The 19267-nt window shown below is 42.9% G+C and overlaps 1 protein-coding gene across 1 annotated transcript in view; it reads left to right on the top strand.

Annotated features, from left to right (window-relative positions):
* Positions 1-557: 557 nt before the first annotated feature.
* Positions 558-19267, top strand: part of SLC5A8 (solute carrier family 5 member 8) — a gene marked incomplete at its 5' end in the record, with an annotated part of 44437 nt that continues 25727 nt past the window's right edge. Inside the window, 6 exons of the mRNA XM_081083107.1 lie at positions 558-908; positions 7501-7566; positions 10280-10331; positions 13840-13907; positions 14914-15068; positions 18755-18895. Of these exons, the coding sequence (XP_080939233.1) occupies positions 558-908; positions 7501-7566; positions 10280-10331; positions 13840-13907; positions 14914-15068; positions 18755-18895 (833 nt within the window). The remainder of the gene's footprint in view (positions 909-7500; positions 7567-10279; positions 10332-13839; positions 13908-14913; positions 15069-18754; positions 18896-19267) is intronic.

Below are 19267 nucleotides of genomic sequence, written 5' to 3'. Positions count from 1 at the left end.
TAAGGCAATCTAAAAACTCCAGGCGTATCTTCTCATAAGGACCCGGACTTTTGAACCGGAAAGCTAAAAGTAAAGGCGTGGCCACTGCCCTTCGCCCCACACTCCCGCATCAGTGTCCTGCTCATTTAAATGGTGCGTCTTATTATTGCGAGCAGCTGATAAAATTTGTGCTGAGCGCTCCCAGCGCGTTCGTCAGACGTGGCTGGAGGCTCCAATTCCGCGGCGCCAGGGAGATCCGGGCCACCCCGGCCGGGCATCTGGCCAGTACTTAGCTGGGCTTGGGGTGGGGGCCCCCCGAAGTCCCCAATCGAGGGCTCCATTGGCCGTGGTGGGTGCAGAGGTTGCTGCCAGCGCCTATCCCCCTGCCCACTTCGCGGGTAGGACTGTCGGGGACAGACACCTGGAGGACGCCTCCAATCCCCGCAGGGCGCCACGCCCCGCCGCGCGGAGAAATAAGAAGTGCGCGCCAGGCCGCCCAGGGAAAGCAGCAGCTCGGGCTGTGTGTGCTCCTTGGACTCGGCAGTTTGCGCGCAGGTGCACCCGGCGACCGTGCGGCCATGGACCCGTCGCGGGGTATCGGCACCTTCGTGGTGTGGGACTACGTGGTGTTCGCTGGGATGCTGCTCATCTCGGCCGCCATCGGCATCTATTACGCCTTCGCGGGGGACAAACAGCAGACCTCCAAGGACTTTCTGATGGGCGGCCGCCGGATGAGCGCCGTACCGGTGGCGCTGTCCCTTACCGCCAGCTTCATGTCCGCGGTCACTGTCCTGGGCACCCCCACCGAGGTCTACCGTTTTGGGGCCATATTCAGCCTCTTTGGCATCACCTACCTCCTTGTGGTGGTCATCAGCGCGGAGATCTTCCTCCCGGTGTTCTATAAACTGGGAATTACCAGCACCTACGAGGTAAAGGGTCAGAGGGTGGGCTGGGAGGGTAGAGGGGATGACTCGTCAGGCTCCTGAAGGGATTTTCCAGGGAGCAGACTCACCACCAAGTTGATATCTCTCCCCGCGCAGGTCCATCTCCTCCCCAGGCCACCCCTTTAGGGAAGAGGGGGGGAAAATCCTGGGACTTACTCTCAGGATCTCAGTGAAAAAGAGGCTTCCAAAGTAAACGGAGTGATTGGGACTAGTGCTCGCTAAGGCCCTTTCCGCAACGTCTGCGATTCTGAGTCAAGAAGAAAGATTTTAAAACTTTTTATCTTGGGGGAGGGTAGGTCTTACCAGTCTCAGCTCCTCCTCCTTGAAGTGAATCCCCTTGTTCCAGGTTCTCAGGGACCAATCACTTTCCAAGGATAGTTGGGGAGACATTCCCCCTCCACACAGCCTTTTCCAAAGAGAGGCAGGCGCCCCAGGGCTTAAGGTGCTGTATCTCTCATCTCAGTACCTGCCTTTGAGACCAGATTCCACCACTTACTTAGCTAGGGAACCTTGGGTGACTTAATTTAACCTTTTGTGCCTGTTCATTTCAAAGTGAAAATAATAACACCACCTATCTCACTCAGTCGTTGGGAGGGTTAAATGAGATGATGCAAGTGTACCAATGAAAATAGTGTCTGCTACAGGGTAAGTGCTGAATGGATATTCGCTATCGGTATTGGCGTGTTGGTGGTAGAGGTGATTATCTTGGGATCACTAGGAAGTTGTGAGGTTCTTAAACAGTTCTACCCTCTCTCACTGCGGAAGGGTGCTTAAGGAAAACCATCTTTCCTGTTGCGCAGGTCCACTGGTTATAGTTTTTCTCAAGTTGTCTGCAGAAAAGGGCTTTGCAAAGATGGTGCGTGTTTGGTTTAAAAAGCTGTGGAATGGGAGTGTTGGGGAGGATAAAAGCTCAGGGAACGGGTGGGGCCCAGTTCAGTGCCCTCAGCGGTCTCCTTCAACCAGGCACTACCCCACGAGCCACATACACAAACCTGCAGAAGTTTCCTCTCTAATAGGCCATTATCCGGAGGGATCAGAGCCTCATTCTCAGCAGCTGCCTCTGTCCTAGAGCTTGGTGTTGGCTGCAATCACTGGAAGGTGGTTTCCTAGTAAGGCTGGTTCAACTGGTGCTGTGGACAGGGCCCCAGTGGCACACTAAGTGATGGTGACAAACATCATGGGTTCTGGTGATGTCATCCAGGGAAAGGCACACCTGGGACAGCATTGCCTTCATCTCTGGTCATTGTGTTTGGGAGCACTCATTCATCACCCTAGAAGTGAGCAGGATGCAATTTCTGTTTTGCTCCAAGGTAACAAATTGGCTGCTCCAGGCCAAATTCATTTTTCAGTCATTTTTTTTTTTTTTTTTTACTTTTATGGTGTTTTGGAAAAAAAAAGAATTTAGCATTTAATGATAGTGGAAGTCAAATAAAATTCCAGATTCTGGCTTCTTTTGGAAACCCAAAAGACTGGTGATACCGAGCCCATATCCCCTGTGGCCACAGGAACTCCAATTTACAGCCATTGCTATCAGTCCTTATTTCTTTTTTTAAAATATTTTTTTTATTGATTTCAGAGAGGAAGGGAGAAGGAGAGAGATAGAAACGTCAATGATGAGAGAGAATCATTGATCAGCTGCCTCCTGCACGCCCTACCCTGGGGATAGAGCTCACAACCTGGGCATGTGCCCTTGACCAGAATCTAACCTGGGACCCTTCAGTCCTCAGGCTGATGTTCTATCCACTGAGCCAAATCAGCTAGGGCGTCACTCCTTATTTCTATATGGAGGTCTCATTGTTGCATTTGCATGGTTACTTTCTTGTGCTAGAAAGATAATTCTTTATCTGTATTTATGACTTCATCAAAAATGCTAAAGGGAAACTGTGCAGGGGTGAAGGGAGCTATTGTTTCAAGGGAGCTGTGAGAGAATGTATTTCTTAGTGGACGTGGGGAATATTCCAACATATTAATATAGGGACCCCTGGCCAATGCCACTCACCTCATGCATGTTACCTAATGGGACCTGTAGGCATTTGAGTCTGTGAGCTCTGATCTGTAGTTAACCAAGTCCAACACGCAGAAAGAGTTCGAAGAATCTGGCAAGAGGACTTCAGTTCTCACAGGTGAATGCTGCTCTCATAACCACTGACCCGTGCCCCTGCAGGGCACACGTTAACTCAACCAGAAACGCATTTCCCACACATTTCCTGAGTGCTGGAGGCTAAGTTAGGAGGGTTCCAGCTAAAACAAGCAAGAAAACCACTAATGTTTACTGAGTAGTCTAGGCACTGGCTGCCTGTTTTACGTACATTATCAAACTCGCACCTCAAAACAATCCTTAGAAGGGAGGTACTATGAGAGCCCCACTTCGCAGACAGAGAGGCTTCAGAATAAATTAAACCACATAAGAGAGCATGAAGCAAAGCAGACACTTGACCAGAGGCTGTGCAGTGGGGCATATTGGTGGCTTCTGAAGGCTCTGGTGAGTCTTCTGGAGGAATATTTTGTTTTATGGTGAATGAAGCCACCCATAGAGAATAAGGAGTTCAGCATTGAGTGATACTGGCATTCTCACTCAAGTATGAGATTTCTCTGTTTACAGTTAGCCAAAATCGGCTGTTCAGAAGCATTTTTGACATCTATTTATCACTGCCTTCAAAGTATAGTCCTGATAGGAGTTTAGCAACTTCCAGAGTCACAGATAAGAGTAAAATGCAGGAATGCAATTTCACTCATCACTTCTTCTGTATCTTTCTGGATCCAGTGAAATCTGTGTGTTTGAACTGAATTGTCCAGACTCTTAAAAATTATTCAGTAGAAGTTTTGTTGTCTCTAAATTATTCAAAATTCTGAGGACTATAACTGATCTTGATTGACTATAGGCACCTATTATTTTTCTCTAGCTTTGTCTGGAAATCCTAAGCTCTTCTCTGAACCTACTTTTCAGTGACTTGAGCTTCTTTCTGGAAGGTCTCCAGGTATTTCTTTAGCAGCCTAGTAACCACTGATAGCTGAGATAATGATAGACTTCTTGGTTCTGTCTTGAGTTGGTCTTGTGTGAGGTTAAATCCTTAGGTTTTCCTGGATCCAGCAACCTCGGGGGGCGGGTGGGATAGGAGAATTAACTTAGTTGAACCAAGTTATTTGGTTCAACTCATTATATACATTCTTAACTTCATGACATTTTTCTCTTCAGTTTTCTTTAATTTCCAGCAATTTAGATGCATATACCCAGAAAAGGCAAATACTTCTTTGTCTGTTCATGTACATTCATTTTTAATAGTTTTACTAAAAATATTCTGAAGAGATAACAGTGCCCTGTTTCCAAGCTTACTTGATGGGTCTTCTAAAATGTCTTCCAAATTATCCTTGGATGATTTTGACATGTAATTCACTGAGATTCAAATTCTCAAGGCCTATGGATTTGAATACCAACTACACGTCTTTCTTCTGAATGAACAGTTTACAACATTTCCCCATCCATTTATATATCACTTGACTAGAAGTCCAGTGCATGACATTCATGCACTGGGGGTGGGAGGTGGGGGTGGGGGGTGGCGGGGGGTCCCCAAGCTGGGCCTGCGCCCTCTCGCAGTTCAGGACCCCTCGGGGGTTGTCTTCTGAGGGGTCCTTAGCACTGCGACAGAGGCAGGAGAGGCTCCTGCCACCGCTGCTGCGCTTGCCAGCTGTGAGCCCGCCTTCTGACTGAGCGACACTTCCTCTATGGGAGCACACTGATCACCAGGGGCAGCTCCTGCATTGAGCACCTGCCCCCCTGGGGGTCAGTGCGCATCATAGCGACCAGTTTTCCGCCGCTTTGCACATTAGCCTTTTATTATATAGGACTAGAGGCCCAGTGCAAGGAGTTCATGCACAGGGGGTGGGGTCCCTCAGCCTGGCCTGCACCCTCTCCAATCCGGGATCTCTCGGGGGATGTCCGACTGCCTCTTGCAATTCAGGACCACTGGCTCCTAACTGCTCGCCTGCCTGCCTGCCTGATTGCCCCTAACCCCTCTGCCTGCCTGCCTGATCGCCCCTAACCTCCTCTGCCTCACCCCATACCCGTGACCCAGGATTCCCTCCTCTGGCCGGTCACAGGCACCCAGGACCCAGGCTTCCCTCCCTCTGGCCAGCCGCAGACACCCAGGACCCAGGCCAGCTTCGCCTGGGCCGGCCACAGCTGCAGGCACCCAGGACTGTAGAGTGGGCGGCTTGTCCCTCTCCCAGGCCACAGCCCCAGCTGCTGGTGCCAGGACCAAGGGGCAGGCAACTTGTCCCTCTCCTGGACTGGGCTGCAGGTGCAGCCGCTGGTGCCCAGGACTGCGGGGCGGGCAGCTTGTCCCTTTCCTGGGCCACAGCCTGGCTGGTCCCCATTTCTCTCTCCCCAGTGTTGAGTGTCTGGGCCGTTATGGCGTGATGGCATGTGGGTGTGTGACCATTAGTATATTAGCTCCTTATTATATAGGATAGTCTCCAAAACCTTGCACAGCAAGAGAGGAAAGAATTATTTATAAGATCTCATTTTCAAGAGGAAGGAACATGAGATTTTGAGTGACTGCCCCAAGCTGATGGAGTCAGGAGTAAGGTTGGGACAAGGGCTAGAACTATTCCCCTAAGGTGCTGTACTGCATAACTTTTATCCATTAGTTATTTTTGGAGGTTCTACGATGTGCCAATGCTATCACTCACTCTATAGGAGTGTTAGACAGTGGTCAGTTTGTTTATTTGTTTATTTTAAATAATGTCGTGGTTACATGCACAGCTTTTGGCATCAAATGTTCTTAGATTTGCATTGTGGCTCTGACAATTATTAAGTTGCAACATTGGGGTTCTCTCTGAGCCCATTTCCTCATGCATTTATACTTAACTAGAAGCTGGTGCACAAAATTCGTGCACTGGAGGGGGCTATCTCTCAGCCCAGCCTGCACCCTCTCCAGTCTGGGACACCTTAGGGAATGTCTGACTGCCAATTTAGGCCTGATCCCTCTCACAATCTGGGACTGCTCGCTCCCAAACACTCACCTGCCTGCCTGATTGTCCCTAACTTCTTCTGCCTACCAGCCTGATCACCCCTAACCACTCCCCTGCCAGCCTAGTCACCCCTAACTGCCCTCCCCTACAGGCCTGCTCCCCCCAACTGCCCTCCCTGCAGGCATTGTCCCCCTAACTGCCCTCCCTGCTGGCCTGGTCACCCCTAACTGTCCTCCCCTGCAGGCCCGGTCACACCTAACTGCTCTCCCCTGCCAGCCTGGTCACCCCTAACTACCCTCCCCTGCAGGCCTGGTTGCCCCTAACTGCCCTCCCCTGCTGGCCTGGTTGCCCCCAACTACCCTCCCCTGCAGGCCTGGTTGCCCCTAACTGCCCTCCCCTACAGGCCTGGTTGCCCCCAACTGCCCTCCTCTGCTGGCCTGGTCGCCCCCAACTGCCCTCCCCTGCTGGCCTGGTTGCCCCTAACTGCCCTCCCCTACAGGCCTGATCCCCCCAACTGCCCTCCCCTGCTGGCCTGGTCATCCCTAACTGCCCTCCCCTGCAGGCCATCTTGTGGTGGCCATCTTGAGACCACATGGGGGCGGCCATCTTATGCGAGGGCATGATGGTCAATTGGCATATTACCTCTTTATTATATAGGATACCTACTCATGTAGTTGTTGAGAGGACAGTATATATACAAAGCAAATACTTTATAAATGTTAGCTGTGATTATGGAGCAAAAATATCCTTTCCCCTGTTTATTACCTAATGTCAGGGTTTTTTTCCTCTTTTTTCCTACTTTATGAAAAGACTATTGTCAGTCTTAAAATTCACTCTACATGTGATAATATTTAAGTGAAAGAATGTCTTAGACTCCAGCTTCATTCCAGCTGTGAAGTTCTATGATTCTAACTCTATAATACATCTATAATAATAAAAGCAGAATATGCTAATTAGACTGGACATCCTTCCGAACAACCTTCCGGACGAAGCTGGGGCTGCAAGAGGAACCCGGGTCCCGGGTGCCTGCCGGCAGCCAGAGGGAAGCCCGGGTCCTGGGTGCCAGAGGGAAGCCAGTGCTGGCAGCCGGGGGAAGGAAGGCCTACTCTTGCATGAATTTTGTGCATCTGGCCTCTAGTTCTGATCTATAATATAGAAGGTGAGCAGACTATATTATGAGATATAACAGATGTCAAGGAGAGTTGGAAGAATGGCAAGGTTGTTAGCTCTGAACAGAAATTGATGTGGACTGATTTAAGTTAAAAAATTATTTGAAACCCAGCTGGCGTGGCTCAGTGGTTGAGTGTCGACCTATGAACCAGGAGGTCACAGTTCGATTCCCGGTTGGATCATGCAGGAGGCAGCTGATCCATGATTCTCTGTTATCATTGATGTGTCTATCTCTCCCTTTCTGAAATCAATAAAGATATATATTTAAAAATATTGGAAGAATATGGAGAGTTTGGCTACAAAAGAGCAGCATAAGGGAGTTTTCTGGGGGTGAGGGAACTGTTCTGTATGAGCTCTTTACTTCTTAAGCTGCTGATTTAAAAAAAAGTGTCCAGAAGTTTCACATGTTAACCATTTTTTTCTTTTTTGGAAACAGTATTTAGAACTTCGATTTAACAAATATGTTCGTCTCTGTGGAACAATCGTCTACATTATTCAAACAGTAAGTAACAGTTCTTTAATTTTTACCTTTTGTCATCTAAAATGTTTTTAATCAAGGCATTAGGGCCACACATTTTTGGTGAACACATGAAAGATAAAAAAGAGATGTTGAAAATAGGAAACGAAAAAGCAAAAACACTTGTCAATACACAGCGTCAACCCATAAGATCAGTGTTTTAACAAATAAACGGTGAGCAGTGTTTAACAAATGAATTTTTTCCTGGGAAACAGAATGATATAAGTGAATGTTAAATATTACATTGATTAAAAAATATTATATTGATTAAACAACAGTTATATTGTTTTAGAAAAATATGCTTTTCCCCATCACTCCTCCCCACCCAAGTGACAGGAAGGGCATTACTGAGATGCCGAAGACTTTTGAAAGAGCTGTAGTAACTGAGAACAGGAATTGGGACGCTGGGAAAACAAGTTGTATGTTTCATAGCACTTTTGCAACATGCGAAATGATAGGTTTGAAAAAATTGATGTAGGAAGACATTAGGAAATATCTTTGAAAGCATACTTACAAAGTGAATGTGTTCTCTCTTTTAAAAATGGAACCTGAAACCCAACTGAAGCAGTCACAGAGGGTAAAACAATAGAGCCATACACTCTAAAGGTGTTTTTAAAGCCAAGCAGACAATCCAGTAATTCAAGAATAGGCAAGTATAGATTCACTGATTCACATAATGGGAAGCAAAGATTTGCCAAGCAGTTAGTGCCAGAGATTGCTTCCTGCTCTCCATCCAGCTGCTGGAGGCTTGTCATGATGTTTGTCACATTATTTATATCTATCTTCTCTTGGCAGCTAAGTGCTTTAGGGATGGGCTTGATAATGGAAGTTTAGGAAGAAGTTTTCATTCTCATCTTTATTTATAATACTAGAGGCCCGGGGCATGAAATTCATGCAGGGTGGGGCGGGGGCGGGGCGCCCTCAGCCAAGCCTGCACCCTCTCCAATCTGGGACCCCTTGGGGGATGTCCGACTGCTGGTTTAGGCCCGATCCCCAGGACATCCCTTGCACAATCTGGAACCGCTGGCTCCCAACTGCTCACCTGCCTGCCTGCCTGCCTAATCACCCCTAACTGCCTCCCCTGCCAGCCTGGTCACCCCCAATTGCCCCCCACCACCAGCCTGGTCACCCTAACTGCCCCCTCCCCCTGCCAGCCTGGTCGCCCCTCACTGCCCCCCTCTGCTGGCCTGGTCACCTCTCTCTGCCCCCCACTGCTGGCCTGGTCACTCCCAAATGCCCTCCCTGCCGGCCTAGTCACCCCATGCAGCCTGCTGCTTGGTCATTTGGTCACCCCTCACTAACCCTGCTGCCGGCCTGGTCGCCCCACGCAGCCTGTTTGGCCGTCCATTTGGTTGTGATGGTCACTTAGGCTTTTATATATATAGATCATCTCTCCAATCAAAAACTACCTGAGCATTTGCTATAGCATGGCAGAGTGCCTTTGTAAATTAGTTGGCTAGACTCCAATTTATATCTTTGTGAATTACATAACTTATGTCAGTCCTTAACACTTGCAGTATAAAAGGAAGGGGCCCTTTAGGGTATAGTAGACATTGTGACACAGAGCTGAGACCAGTAGCTTGTATTTACTAACAGTTCAGACCCTCTTTGGATCATTGTTAGAAATACCAACAGAAATGAAAAGTGGGGACTAGTGTTAAGAAGGTGGCCTGTGGTAACATTTTCAAATCTTCAACTTAGATAGAATAATGACTGGAAAGCTAGTTCATTCTTACAAAAAGAGGGGAGCTTTAGCATCTCCCATATGAAGGACTGACTTCTAATACTACATAATATGATTCTTTTCATAATATGTTTGTATAGAGTGATCATAGAATTAATTTCTATGTAATATATTTGAAAGATCAAGTGTAATGAAGATGATATTTTGAGAAAAAAAGACCTTATTTATCTTACTCACTATTGTACCCAGATTAATAAATATTTATTACATATATGAATGAACAAAGTGAATAATATAAAAACAAGAAGAAATGCAATTTTGGTTGACTTTCAGCAGTTTATAGGGCAAATTTACACTTTTGTTTAATTAATGGACATGCAAACTTTTATCAACCAGTTTCCAAAATTTTCAGTTTTCCTAATTAAATATGCAGTGATTAACAGTTGTTTGAAGGCATAAGAATAAGGGACCATCCACTTTTAAATTTACGTTATTTCTTTTTAATTATTTTAGATCTAGGAAAATTGATATCTAGCTTGTGTTGATGGATCACTATCTACACTAAGTACCACATGAAGAGTCCCTATTTTTTAAAATTATGTTTTTATTGACTTTGAGAGAGAAAGAGAAACATCAATGTGACAGAGAAACATGGGTCAGTTGCCTCCTGCATGCACCCCTACGAGGTATTTGGCCCGCAACCTGGGCATGTGCCCTCACCGGGAATCAAACTAGCAACGTTTTGGTGATCAGGATGACGCTCAACCAACTGAGCCACACCAGCCAGGGTGAGAGTCCCTATTTTTACACAAAATTGGTCGTAAGAGATTTTTGTAACCTGTGATGATACCACAAATGGAAAAGGAGAATCAACCTTACTTAAATAACATTTTCAAGTTATAAACAAATTTTATTAAGTGTATTGAAACTGCTGTTTTAATTCATAATTGAATTTGTAGAAAAACATAGATATTGTAATTCGTATAATTTATTTGGTCTTCTTTTCCTCCCCAGGTTCTGTATACTGGAATTGTTATTTATGCCCCTGCCCTGGCGTTGAATCAAGGTACGTTTTAGAGTTACCAATTATGGCAATTTGGGGGTTCATTTTTAGTAGATCTTATTCTCTGGGAGATGGGAAGATGGAGGAATGCTTCCAATAACCTGCATCAGCTTGAATTAGGAAAGGTAGGCTCAGTGTCTACACTAGCAGTTTCTTTGGGTTCCTGGATCCATAGCTTCAAAAGGTCTGCGCTTTAGGACAGAATTCACTGGGCAAGTGAGTCTCTGGGAAGTGCCAAACAGCCATTCTCCATCCCTTCAGAATGAGCGCCTCCTATAGTCTAAATAGTGAATGACTATACTTCCTCTCTGTGGCTACAACCTCCAGCCCATCTCCATGAGGCTTTCCCGCACCACCCCCCCCCCCCCTTTTTTATTTGGCTCAGTTACATTGTAAAATCTGGAAGGGAAGGGAGAGAATCTTTTCTTCTCACTTCTATTGTGGTCCAAAATGTAAAAGAAATAGATCTGTGTGCTTTGAAATACCTGACTGCTCCTAGTGACAAAAAGACAGATGGCTATAGGGTTCTTATAAACAAATGTTTGAAGGTTGTACTGATCAACAAATTATTATATTCTCTGGATTTGGGCAGATAATAGCAGTGAAACTGGGATAGTTTATTGAGGCCTACGTTCATGTTAGTCAGATTCTCAAAAGGCTTCATGGAAACTCCACATTCTTTGAATTCTTATCCATTAGAAGGGAGTTTACATCTAAAACTTCCTTGTAAAATGGACAAATGGATTCTGTGATCAGAAGAATGTGGTACAATAAAATGAAAACACACACACACAAACACAAACCACAAAACACCTTGCTTACTCCACACTATTTTTTTTTAAATGTTTTTTATTGATTTCAGAGAGGGAGAGAGAGAGAGGGAGAGAGATAGAAACATCCATGATGAGAGAGAATCACGGATGGGCTGCCTCCTGCACGCCCCACATCGGGGATCGAGCCCGCAACCCAGGCATGTGCCCCGTCCGGGAATCGAACCCCGACCTCCTGGTTCCTAGGTCGACGCTCAAGCACTGAGCCACGCCGGTCGGGCAATTTTTTTTAAATTTCAAGATAGATAGTAGTTATCACCCAAGTTTATAAAGTACAACAGTATTGTTACAAAGAATAATTCCATTGCAAAATGTGCTCTTGACTTCTAAATGTGGGGCATGTTCCGTGTCAATAGTACCAACATCATAAACGAATCACTTCATATGTAAAAAACTGAGCTGTAAACTTCATAAGTTACGTATTGGCTTTAAGTGTTAAGAAGGTGTTGACTTTAGGGTTTAAAGTGCAGTTCTAGGAAAAAGAGAGCAGAACCTTCAATATGTAAAGAAACCAAGGCCTCTGTTCTTACCCGTTTATTGAGCAACGTCCCTGGAGTAAATGAGAGCCTGAGGGACTGCGTTTTGACCACTTGAATATCAATTGTGTATTTCACAGTTGCCAAGACAGTGGACTTATTACTTACTGTGTAACAGGTGCTCAGTAGAAACTTACTTAACTGAATGGGAGCTGAACATTTTCTAGGTCAAGTCTTTTCCTTTTTCACGGAAAACTTTGAGTATCTACTAGAATAGAAAGGATAGTATATTGAACCCTAATGTATCCTTATCCCTACACTAATAATTCTTAATTCTTGGTTTAATTCACTCCCTGTTTCCCTCACTAGATTATTTTGCTGTAAATCTGATAATTTATCATTTTTATTAACTCAATGTCTTTTAGAAATAAATACATGCTTTCCCCCCTCACTGAGTTTAATTGACATGTAACATGATGTTAATTTCAGGTATACAACATGATTCACTATTTGTGTATTTTGCTAAATGATCACCACAATAAGTCTAGTTAACGTTCACCATCGTATGTGGTTACAAAATTTCTTGTTCTTCTGATGAGAGTTTTTAAGATCTTCTCCCTTAGCAACTTTCAAATGTGCAATACTGTATTATTAACTATATTCACCATGCTATACATTACTTTCCCATGACTTAATGTATTTTATAACGCTTGTACCAGGATGTGTTTTTAAAATATTGTTATACCATCATTATATTTAAAACATTAACATTAATACCTCATTTTTGTCCAGCAGGGGCCTCCTTAAGTTACCTCTTGAATTCTTTTGACATGATTTCCAGTAGTGTTTAATAGCTACCATGCTTTCTGGAATGGCAAGGTGTTTCAGTCTTACCTTGTAAATTTCCTGGCCCCATCTATTCTAGATCTTTTCAGTGGACAGAACTAGGGAATATATATTAAAGAAAACTTAAATTAAGAGTTTATACTAGCTGGGCCAGTGTCGTTCAATGATTGAGCATCAACCCATGAACCAGGAGGTCAGGGTTCAATTCCCAGTCATGGCACATGCCTGGGGTTGCGGGCTTGATCCCCAGTAGGGGGCATGCAGAAGGCAGTCCATCAGTGATTCATCATTGATATTTCTATCCCTCTCTCCCTCTTCCTTCCTCTCTTTGAAATCAATAAAAACATATTAATATTTCCACTTTTTCAAATTCAAATTTGGGTATTTGCCTAATTTGGTTTTATATTTTGTCTCTTATTTTATGCTGAAACCCTTGCATATGTGGGATAGACCCCACTTGGTCATGGTGTATAATTTTTTTTACACTTTTATCATTAGATCTGCTAATATTTTGTTGAGGACTTTTGCATCTGTGTTTATGAGAGATATTGGTCTGTAGTTTTCTTTTCTTGTAATGTCTTTGTTTTTGGTATTAGGTTAATGCTGGCCTCATAGAGTGAGTTAGGAAGTATTTCCTCTGCTTCTGTCCTCTGAAGAGAGTTGGTATAATTTTTTCTTTAAGTGTTTGCTAAGATTCACCAGTAAACCTATCTAGGCTGAAGCTTTCTGATTTGGAAGAATATGAATTCAATTTGTTTAATGGATATAGTCTACTCAGGTCACCTATTTCTACTTGTGTGAATTGTGGCAAATTATGTCTTTCAAGGAACTGTTTCATTATCAAATTTGTGGTCATGGAGTCATCCTTCTATTTTATATAATATAATATGCCCCTCTACTTAGGTAAATGGTAGAAACTTATATAGACTTTTCTCTACCTTAGTCCCATTTTAGTAACATGGACAACTTTCTTTCAAGGGTTGGTAGGATAGTGTGTTTATTTGAACCAAGGTGACAAGTACCATACCTAGGACTCCATTCAGTCCAAATAACTACCTCATAGTATTAAGCCATTTCTTAGCTTAATTACAATGCAAATGTGTTTTAATGTATCTAATTTAGCTATTTTTGGATCTATGTATGGTGTCTGAGGATAGAAACCAGGTCTATTTAACTCATCAAATAGAATTTTAAACTCCAATTGTTTTGGTACCTCTTACAAGACTTGGACTTAGTTTTAGGCAAGTGGGAAAGAGGTAGGTACCCAATAAAGGATATGGCTTCCCCCTGATTTTTTTTGAGAAGTACTTTTATTATACATGGTTCATAGTTATACATGCATTTTCTTTTCTTCAACAGTCACAGGATTTGATCTGTGGGGCGCAGTGGTGGCTACAGGGGTGGTCTGCACATTCTACTGCACGCTGGTATGTCAAGAACATTGTTTCTCCTTGCACTCTACGCACTTGCTTTTGCAAAATCGAAAATTCCAGTAGCTGTGTGCTGCAATCAGGGTTGTTCACACCTACTCTCCTACCTCCCACAGTATAACTTTTTTTGGTAAGGAATATTCAGTCTGGGGTAAAATTTGATCCTTTTTAGAACATTCATCATAACTGAAAATGTTTTCTTTCATCTGAACCATGCAATGGTCCCTAATCTTATCTCCTAATTCAACCTTACTGTTGCCAAGTTATTATAGCTGTGTTTATATTATTCCTCAGCTCAGAAACCTGAGATAACTTTCCATTGCCTTTAGTGACAGTCAAAATATCGAAGAACCAGTATGGCAAGGGCACTGATACTTCCATGGATGCTGGTCCTTAGAGTGGTGCAAGTCTTATGGGCTCTGTGGTGGGTTAGATTTTAACCCTTTAATTGCTGGATCTTTTAGGAGACAGGGCCTCCTCCTAAAAGGAGGGGCTGTTTCAGCCAAGGTCAAGGGAATGAAGGGACATACTCAGGAAGTGTGTGGCAGTGGCTAATACAAAAAAAGTTTTAGTGTTTCAACAATTGATATGACCTTCTGTGTGCATAGTGTTTGAATATCAGCCCTGCCTATTGGATAAAAATCTATGATGTTGCTGTTGCAATTTGATTCTGAAATTTCTTCCCAACAATCTCTCCATACCACTCCACTTTACTCCAAAATACATATCTGTCTACATTCAACATGCCATATAATTTCACCTATCTATGCTTTCACCCATGCTGTTTTCTCTGCTGGGAAAACCTTCTATCTTTGCCTCTCGTACATTTGAAAGTTTGGCTTAAATATCACCTGCTCTTGAAGGCTCTTCCAACCTGTCTCTCTGGGGTGCACTTGGCCAATATCCATGTATTCCATAAGTTTTTACAGCATAATGCGTAAGCATACAGGTGCTTAATAATGTCTCATAGAAACATTAATCCTAATACACTTTCCCTTCAAAGGGTGGTCTTAAAGCAGTTGTCTGGACGGATGTGTTTCAAGTCGGGATCATGCTGGCGGGATTTGTTTCTGTGCTTATACAAGCTTCAGTGATTCAAGGGGGAATCGGCACTATTATAAATGATGCCCGTAATGGTGGAAGATTAAACTTCTGGAAGTAAGTTGCTGTTTACCTCTTAACTAATAGAATATTCCTTTCATTTTTGTTTTTCTGTGGAAATAATATCTTTATTGAAATAGTAACCTTACGTTAGAAAACAAACCAACCACTAAGGATGTGGCATAGAAATTGAAGCTGGCAGTACTAGTAAATGTGTAAGGAGTGTTCACCAGGTGTCTAAGGGGTTAAATCAGTCATATGGTACTTAGGATGGCACTTCCTCCTGGGAAAAGATTGATAGCAAAAGAGTATTTGCTGCCCTAGCAGGTTTGGCTCAGTGGATAGAGCATCGGCCTGCAGAGTGAAGGGTCCCGGGTTTGATTCAGGTCAAGGGTACATGCCCAAGGGTTGCAGGCTTGATCCCCAGTAGTGGGCATGCAGGAGGCAGCTGATCAATGATTCTCATCATTGATGTTTCTATCTCTCACTTCCTCTCTGAAAACTATGTATATATTTTAAAAAAGAGTATATGCTTCCAGATAATAAAGTCTGGATGAGTTGGAAGGGTGGGGTAGAGAGATAAGGGAAGAAATAGCAGATAGACAAGGAAAGGAAACCTCTTAAGAGAAAAACACCAAAAGACAGTGATTTCACTTTGATAGTTTTTGGTTTCAAGCAGCCTGGAGAATTTATTTTCTGATATTTATATTGCCCTGGCATTATATAGTATGTTATTATGATGCCATTTATTATTTATTATTATTATTATTATTATTATTATTATAATACTAGAAGCCCAGTGCATGAAATTTGTGCATGGGGTGGTCCCCTCAGCTCAGCCTGCACCCTCTCCAATCCGGGACCCCTTGGGGGATGTCCGGCTGCCAGTCAGACATTCCTCTGATAATCCTGGACCACTGGCTCATAAGCACTCACCTGCTTGCCTCCCTGGTCACCCCTTATTGCCCCCCCCACTGGTCTGATCGCCCCCAACTGCCCCCCCCCACTGGCCTAGTTGCCCCTCACTGCCTCCCTGCCAGCCTAATTGCCCCCAACTGCCCCCCCTCCAGCCTGTTTGCTCCCAACTGACCCACCCCCCGCTGGCCTGGTCACCCCTCATAGCCCTCTCCCCCCACCCACCTTGTCGCCCCACGCAGCCTGCTTGTTCAGTTGTTTGGTCATCCCTCACTAACCCCCTGCCGGCCTGGTCGCCCCACGCAGCCTGCTTGTTCAGTTGTTTGGTCATCCCTCACTAACCCCCTGCCGGCCTGGTCGCCCCACGCAGCCTGCTTGTTCAGTCGTAGGCAGCCATCTTGTGAGGATGTGAGGGTTAATTTGCATATTATCTCTGTATTATTTAGGATTATACCATATAGTATATATGTATAAATGTATAATCTGCATTATATACTATTATATATTATTTCAAGAGCATTGACTAGAGAAGTTATGGCTGATGACTTAAGTGTCAGCATAGCACTTGATAGAACATGTGTTCAACAGCTGTTCATTTTTCCTAAAGAAGAACTAATAGAGAAACTAGATATTTCACCACAAATATTTCATACAATTTACAAGAATATTTAAGACACCTTTCCTTTTGGGTCATCAGTGTCATTCCTGTGCATCGTGTTCAATGTGGAGAGGGGCTCATTTTCCATGGGCTTATTTTCTCTGTATGTTGCTCTATTTTGAGACAGGCAAACTAAAATTATTTCAAGAGGAAAATAATTATTTTGCTCTTGGTGGCTCTCTTCTGGCTTTCTGAAAATAGGCACTAATGCTTGAGAAGAGCTTTTTCATAAATTGAACAGGGTCATTGTGTTAACTTGCAGGAATGTATTACAGAGAATCAATTTTAACTGTTTTCAAAATTTCATTTTCCTTTTACCCCAAGATTCAGATTCCAAGGAGGAGAGTCTCTAGTTGACCCAGTTTGGCCATGATGTCATCACTCAGATAGGGCGGAGCAGGACATTTTAAAATATATATGTTTTTATTGATTTCAGAGAGGAAGGGAGAGGGAGAGAGAGATAGAAACATCAATGATGAGAGAGAATCATTGATCTGCTGCCTCCTGTATGCCCTTGGGATTGAGCCCACAACTTGGGCATGTGCCCTGACCAGGAATCAAACCATGACCTCCTGGTTCATAGGTCGACCCTCAACCACTGAGCCACACTGGCTGGGCAGAGCAGGACATTTTGACTGACAGCCATTTAAAATATTTAATGGAGAAATAGTGGTTTCTCCAGAGCAAACCTGAGTTGCTGTTATCAGGAGAGGGAGGAATGGATACAAGAAGCAGGGGCCACTCAGGGACATTGATTACTCCTACATCTCTTTCTAGTAGTCGAGGGGAGACGGTATGGAACCAATCATTTTTCTGCAAAATAAATGTCACTTTATAAAAAGGATAAACATATTGCCACATTCAAATAACTTATACATCAGTAACAGATTTTTAAAAAGTAAAAGATTAGATATTTTTATGACCTTTACTTTGCAGGTTGTCAAACAATTAAATAATAATGAAAATCTTTATTGAATCTCCCTTGCTATTCAGTTATGTTTTAAGAATATTGTGGGTGATAGATCTGCTCTGGTTGAGAAAAAAAAGAGAAGGACTTTGTCGTGGTATTTTCCCTACAGTCTGTAGTTGGCACATGTATGGCCTAAAATCTCTGAGCCGGGTGTTCTAAAGGTTGTATTGCCTCAAATAGCTCACTGAATCCTTTTGGCTTTTGTCTTCCATTAGCTAATATAATAGCTACTTTCTCTATGGGATAAAGAGACAACACCCTTGAAACTACTTGACTTTGATATTAAAGGTTAAAATATGGAATAGAGGCTCTCATCTGCCCATAGGAATGCCAGAATATGCACAAAATTGGAATGTTTTACTCAACGATCTCAAATATGAGATTTGAAAAAAATGTTCAGAATTTTATAATGTTCAGGAAGTTTTTATGAAAGCTAATTTTGCGGAAAATTTTCAAGATTGTATTGTGTATCAGAGATTAGCAGAATCATTCCTCCCAGGGTGATACATTAAGAAGGGTTTAAAGATGTATTAAATGTGGAAGTTGAGCTTTCTTTGTAACAATATTTGGTACAAGTCATAAGATGACTTTCAACTGTGTTAATATTTAGCTTGTGCACACAGCATATTAAGAAGCACAATTATAATGGCATAGTAACTTTAGAACATGAAAAACTTTAAACTATTAATTGACTGAATTCTTAAGTGTGACTATAAATTAAAACTATGACTATACATGTGCTAGGAGAAGAATTAGACACACAAGATGTATCTATTTCATGTTTATTTCAGTACATTACCTATTGCTGTGATGCATTTAGGACCTTTTGCTTTTTTTGTTTGTTTGTTTGTTTTGTTTCATGCTCTTCTCTGATTACAGCATGGCTTGTTTAAATTATTTTCTGTGGCTATGAGAGAACAATTTACATAAATGCTCAGAATGACTAGAATATTAATGTTCCCCAATCCCATCCAGAATTCTCAAACCTCTGACAGCATCAATTTTATTTCATTGAACTTAAATTAGGAATATTTCTGCCTTTTATAATTACTTAAAAAATGTGTGTGTGTGTGTGTGTATGTATATATAGGTTTACATTGCTTGTTTCCAAAATTACTCTGGGGGGAAGGGGGGGTTCCTGTAGGGATTTTTTTTTTTTTGCCAATAGTTCAGATTTGTTTTCTGTTTGTTTTCATTTAGTTTTAATCCTAATCCTTTGCAAAGACACACATTCTGGACAATTATTTTAGGAGGGACCTTCACGTGGACCAGCCTGTATGGTGTCAACCAATCCCAAGTGCAGAGATATATTTCCTGTAAAAGCAGATTCCAGGCAAAACTGTAAGCCTAACTATAGTATTTTTTTTATCATTATTAACCATTAATTGTCTTTATAAAAGCTCTTTCATAAGTCAAGCTTACATTTGTTCAAGTTTGTTTTTGGTATCATGAAATTCCAATAGGTAAATGCTATCTATTCTTATGAAAGGATGAAGTAGTAAGTACAAAGTGGTACTGTATTTTTTAAATAAGATATTTAAACATATTTATATTAATTATTAAAACAAGTCTTATCAATAGATATATATTATTCATCTGTCTGTATAAGGAATTGTGGGGGAAAATGTAAATACATGGGTCTTGTCATGAAGAATCCTAGCAGCAAATTAGGAAAATATGCTCAAGTATGCAAAAAGTGAAATAACACTAGAG

This window comes from Myotis nattereri (assembly GCF_964212035.1).
Source record: "Myotis nattereri genome assembly, chromosome: 2".
Lineage (NCBI taxonomy): Eukaryota > Metazoa > Chordata > Mammalia > Chiroptera > Vespertilionidae > Myotis > Myotis nattereri.
This window is presented reverse-complemented; position numbering and strand designations above follow the sequence as displayed.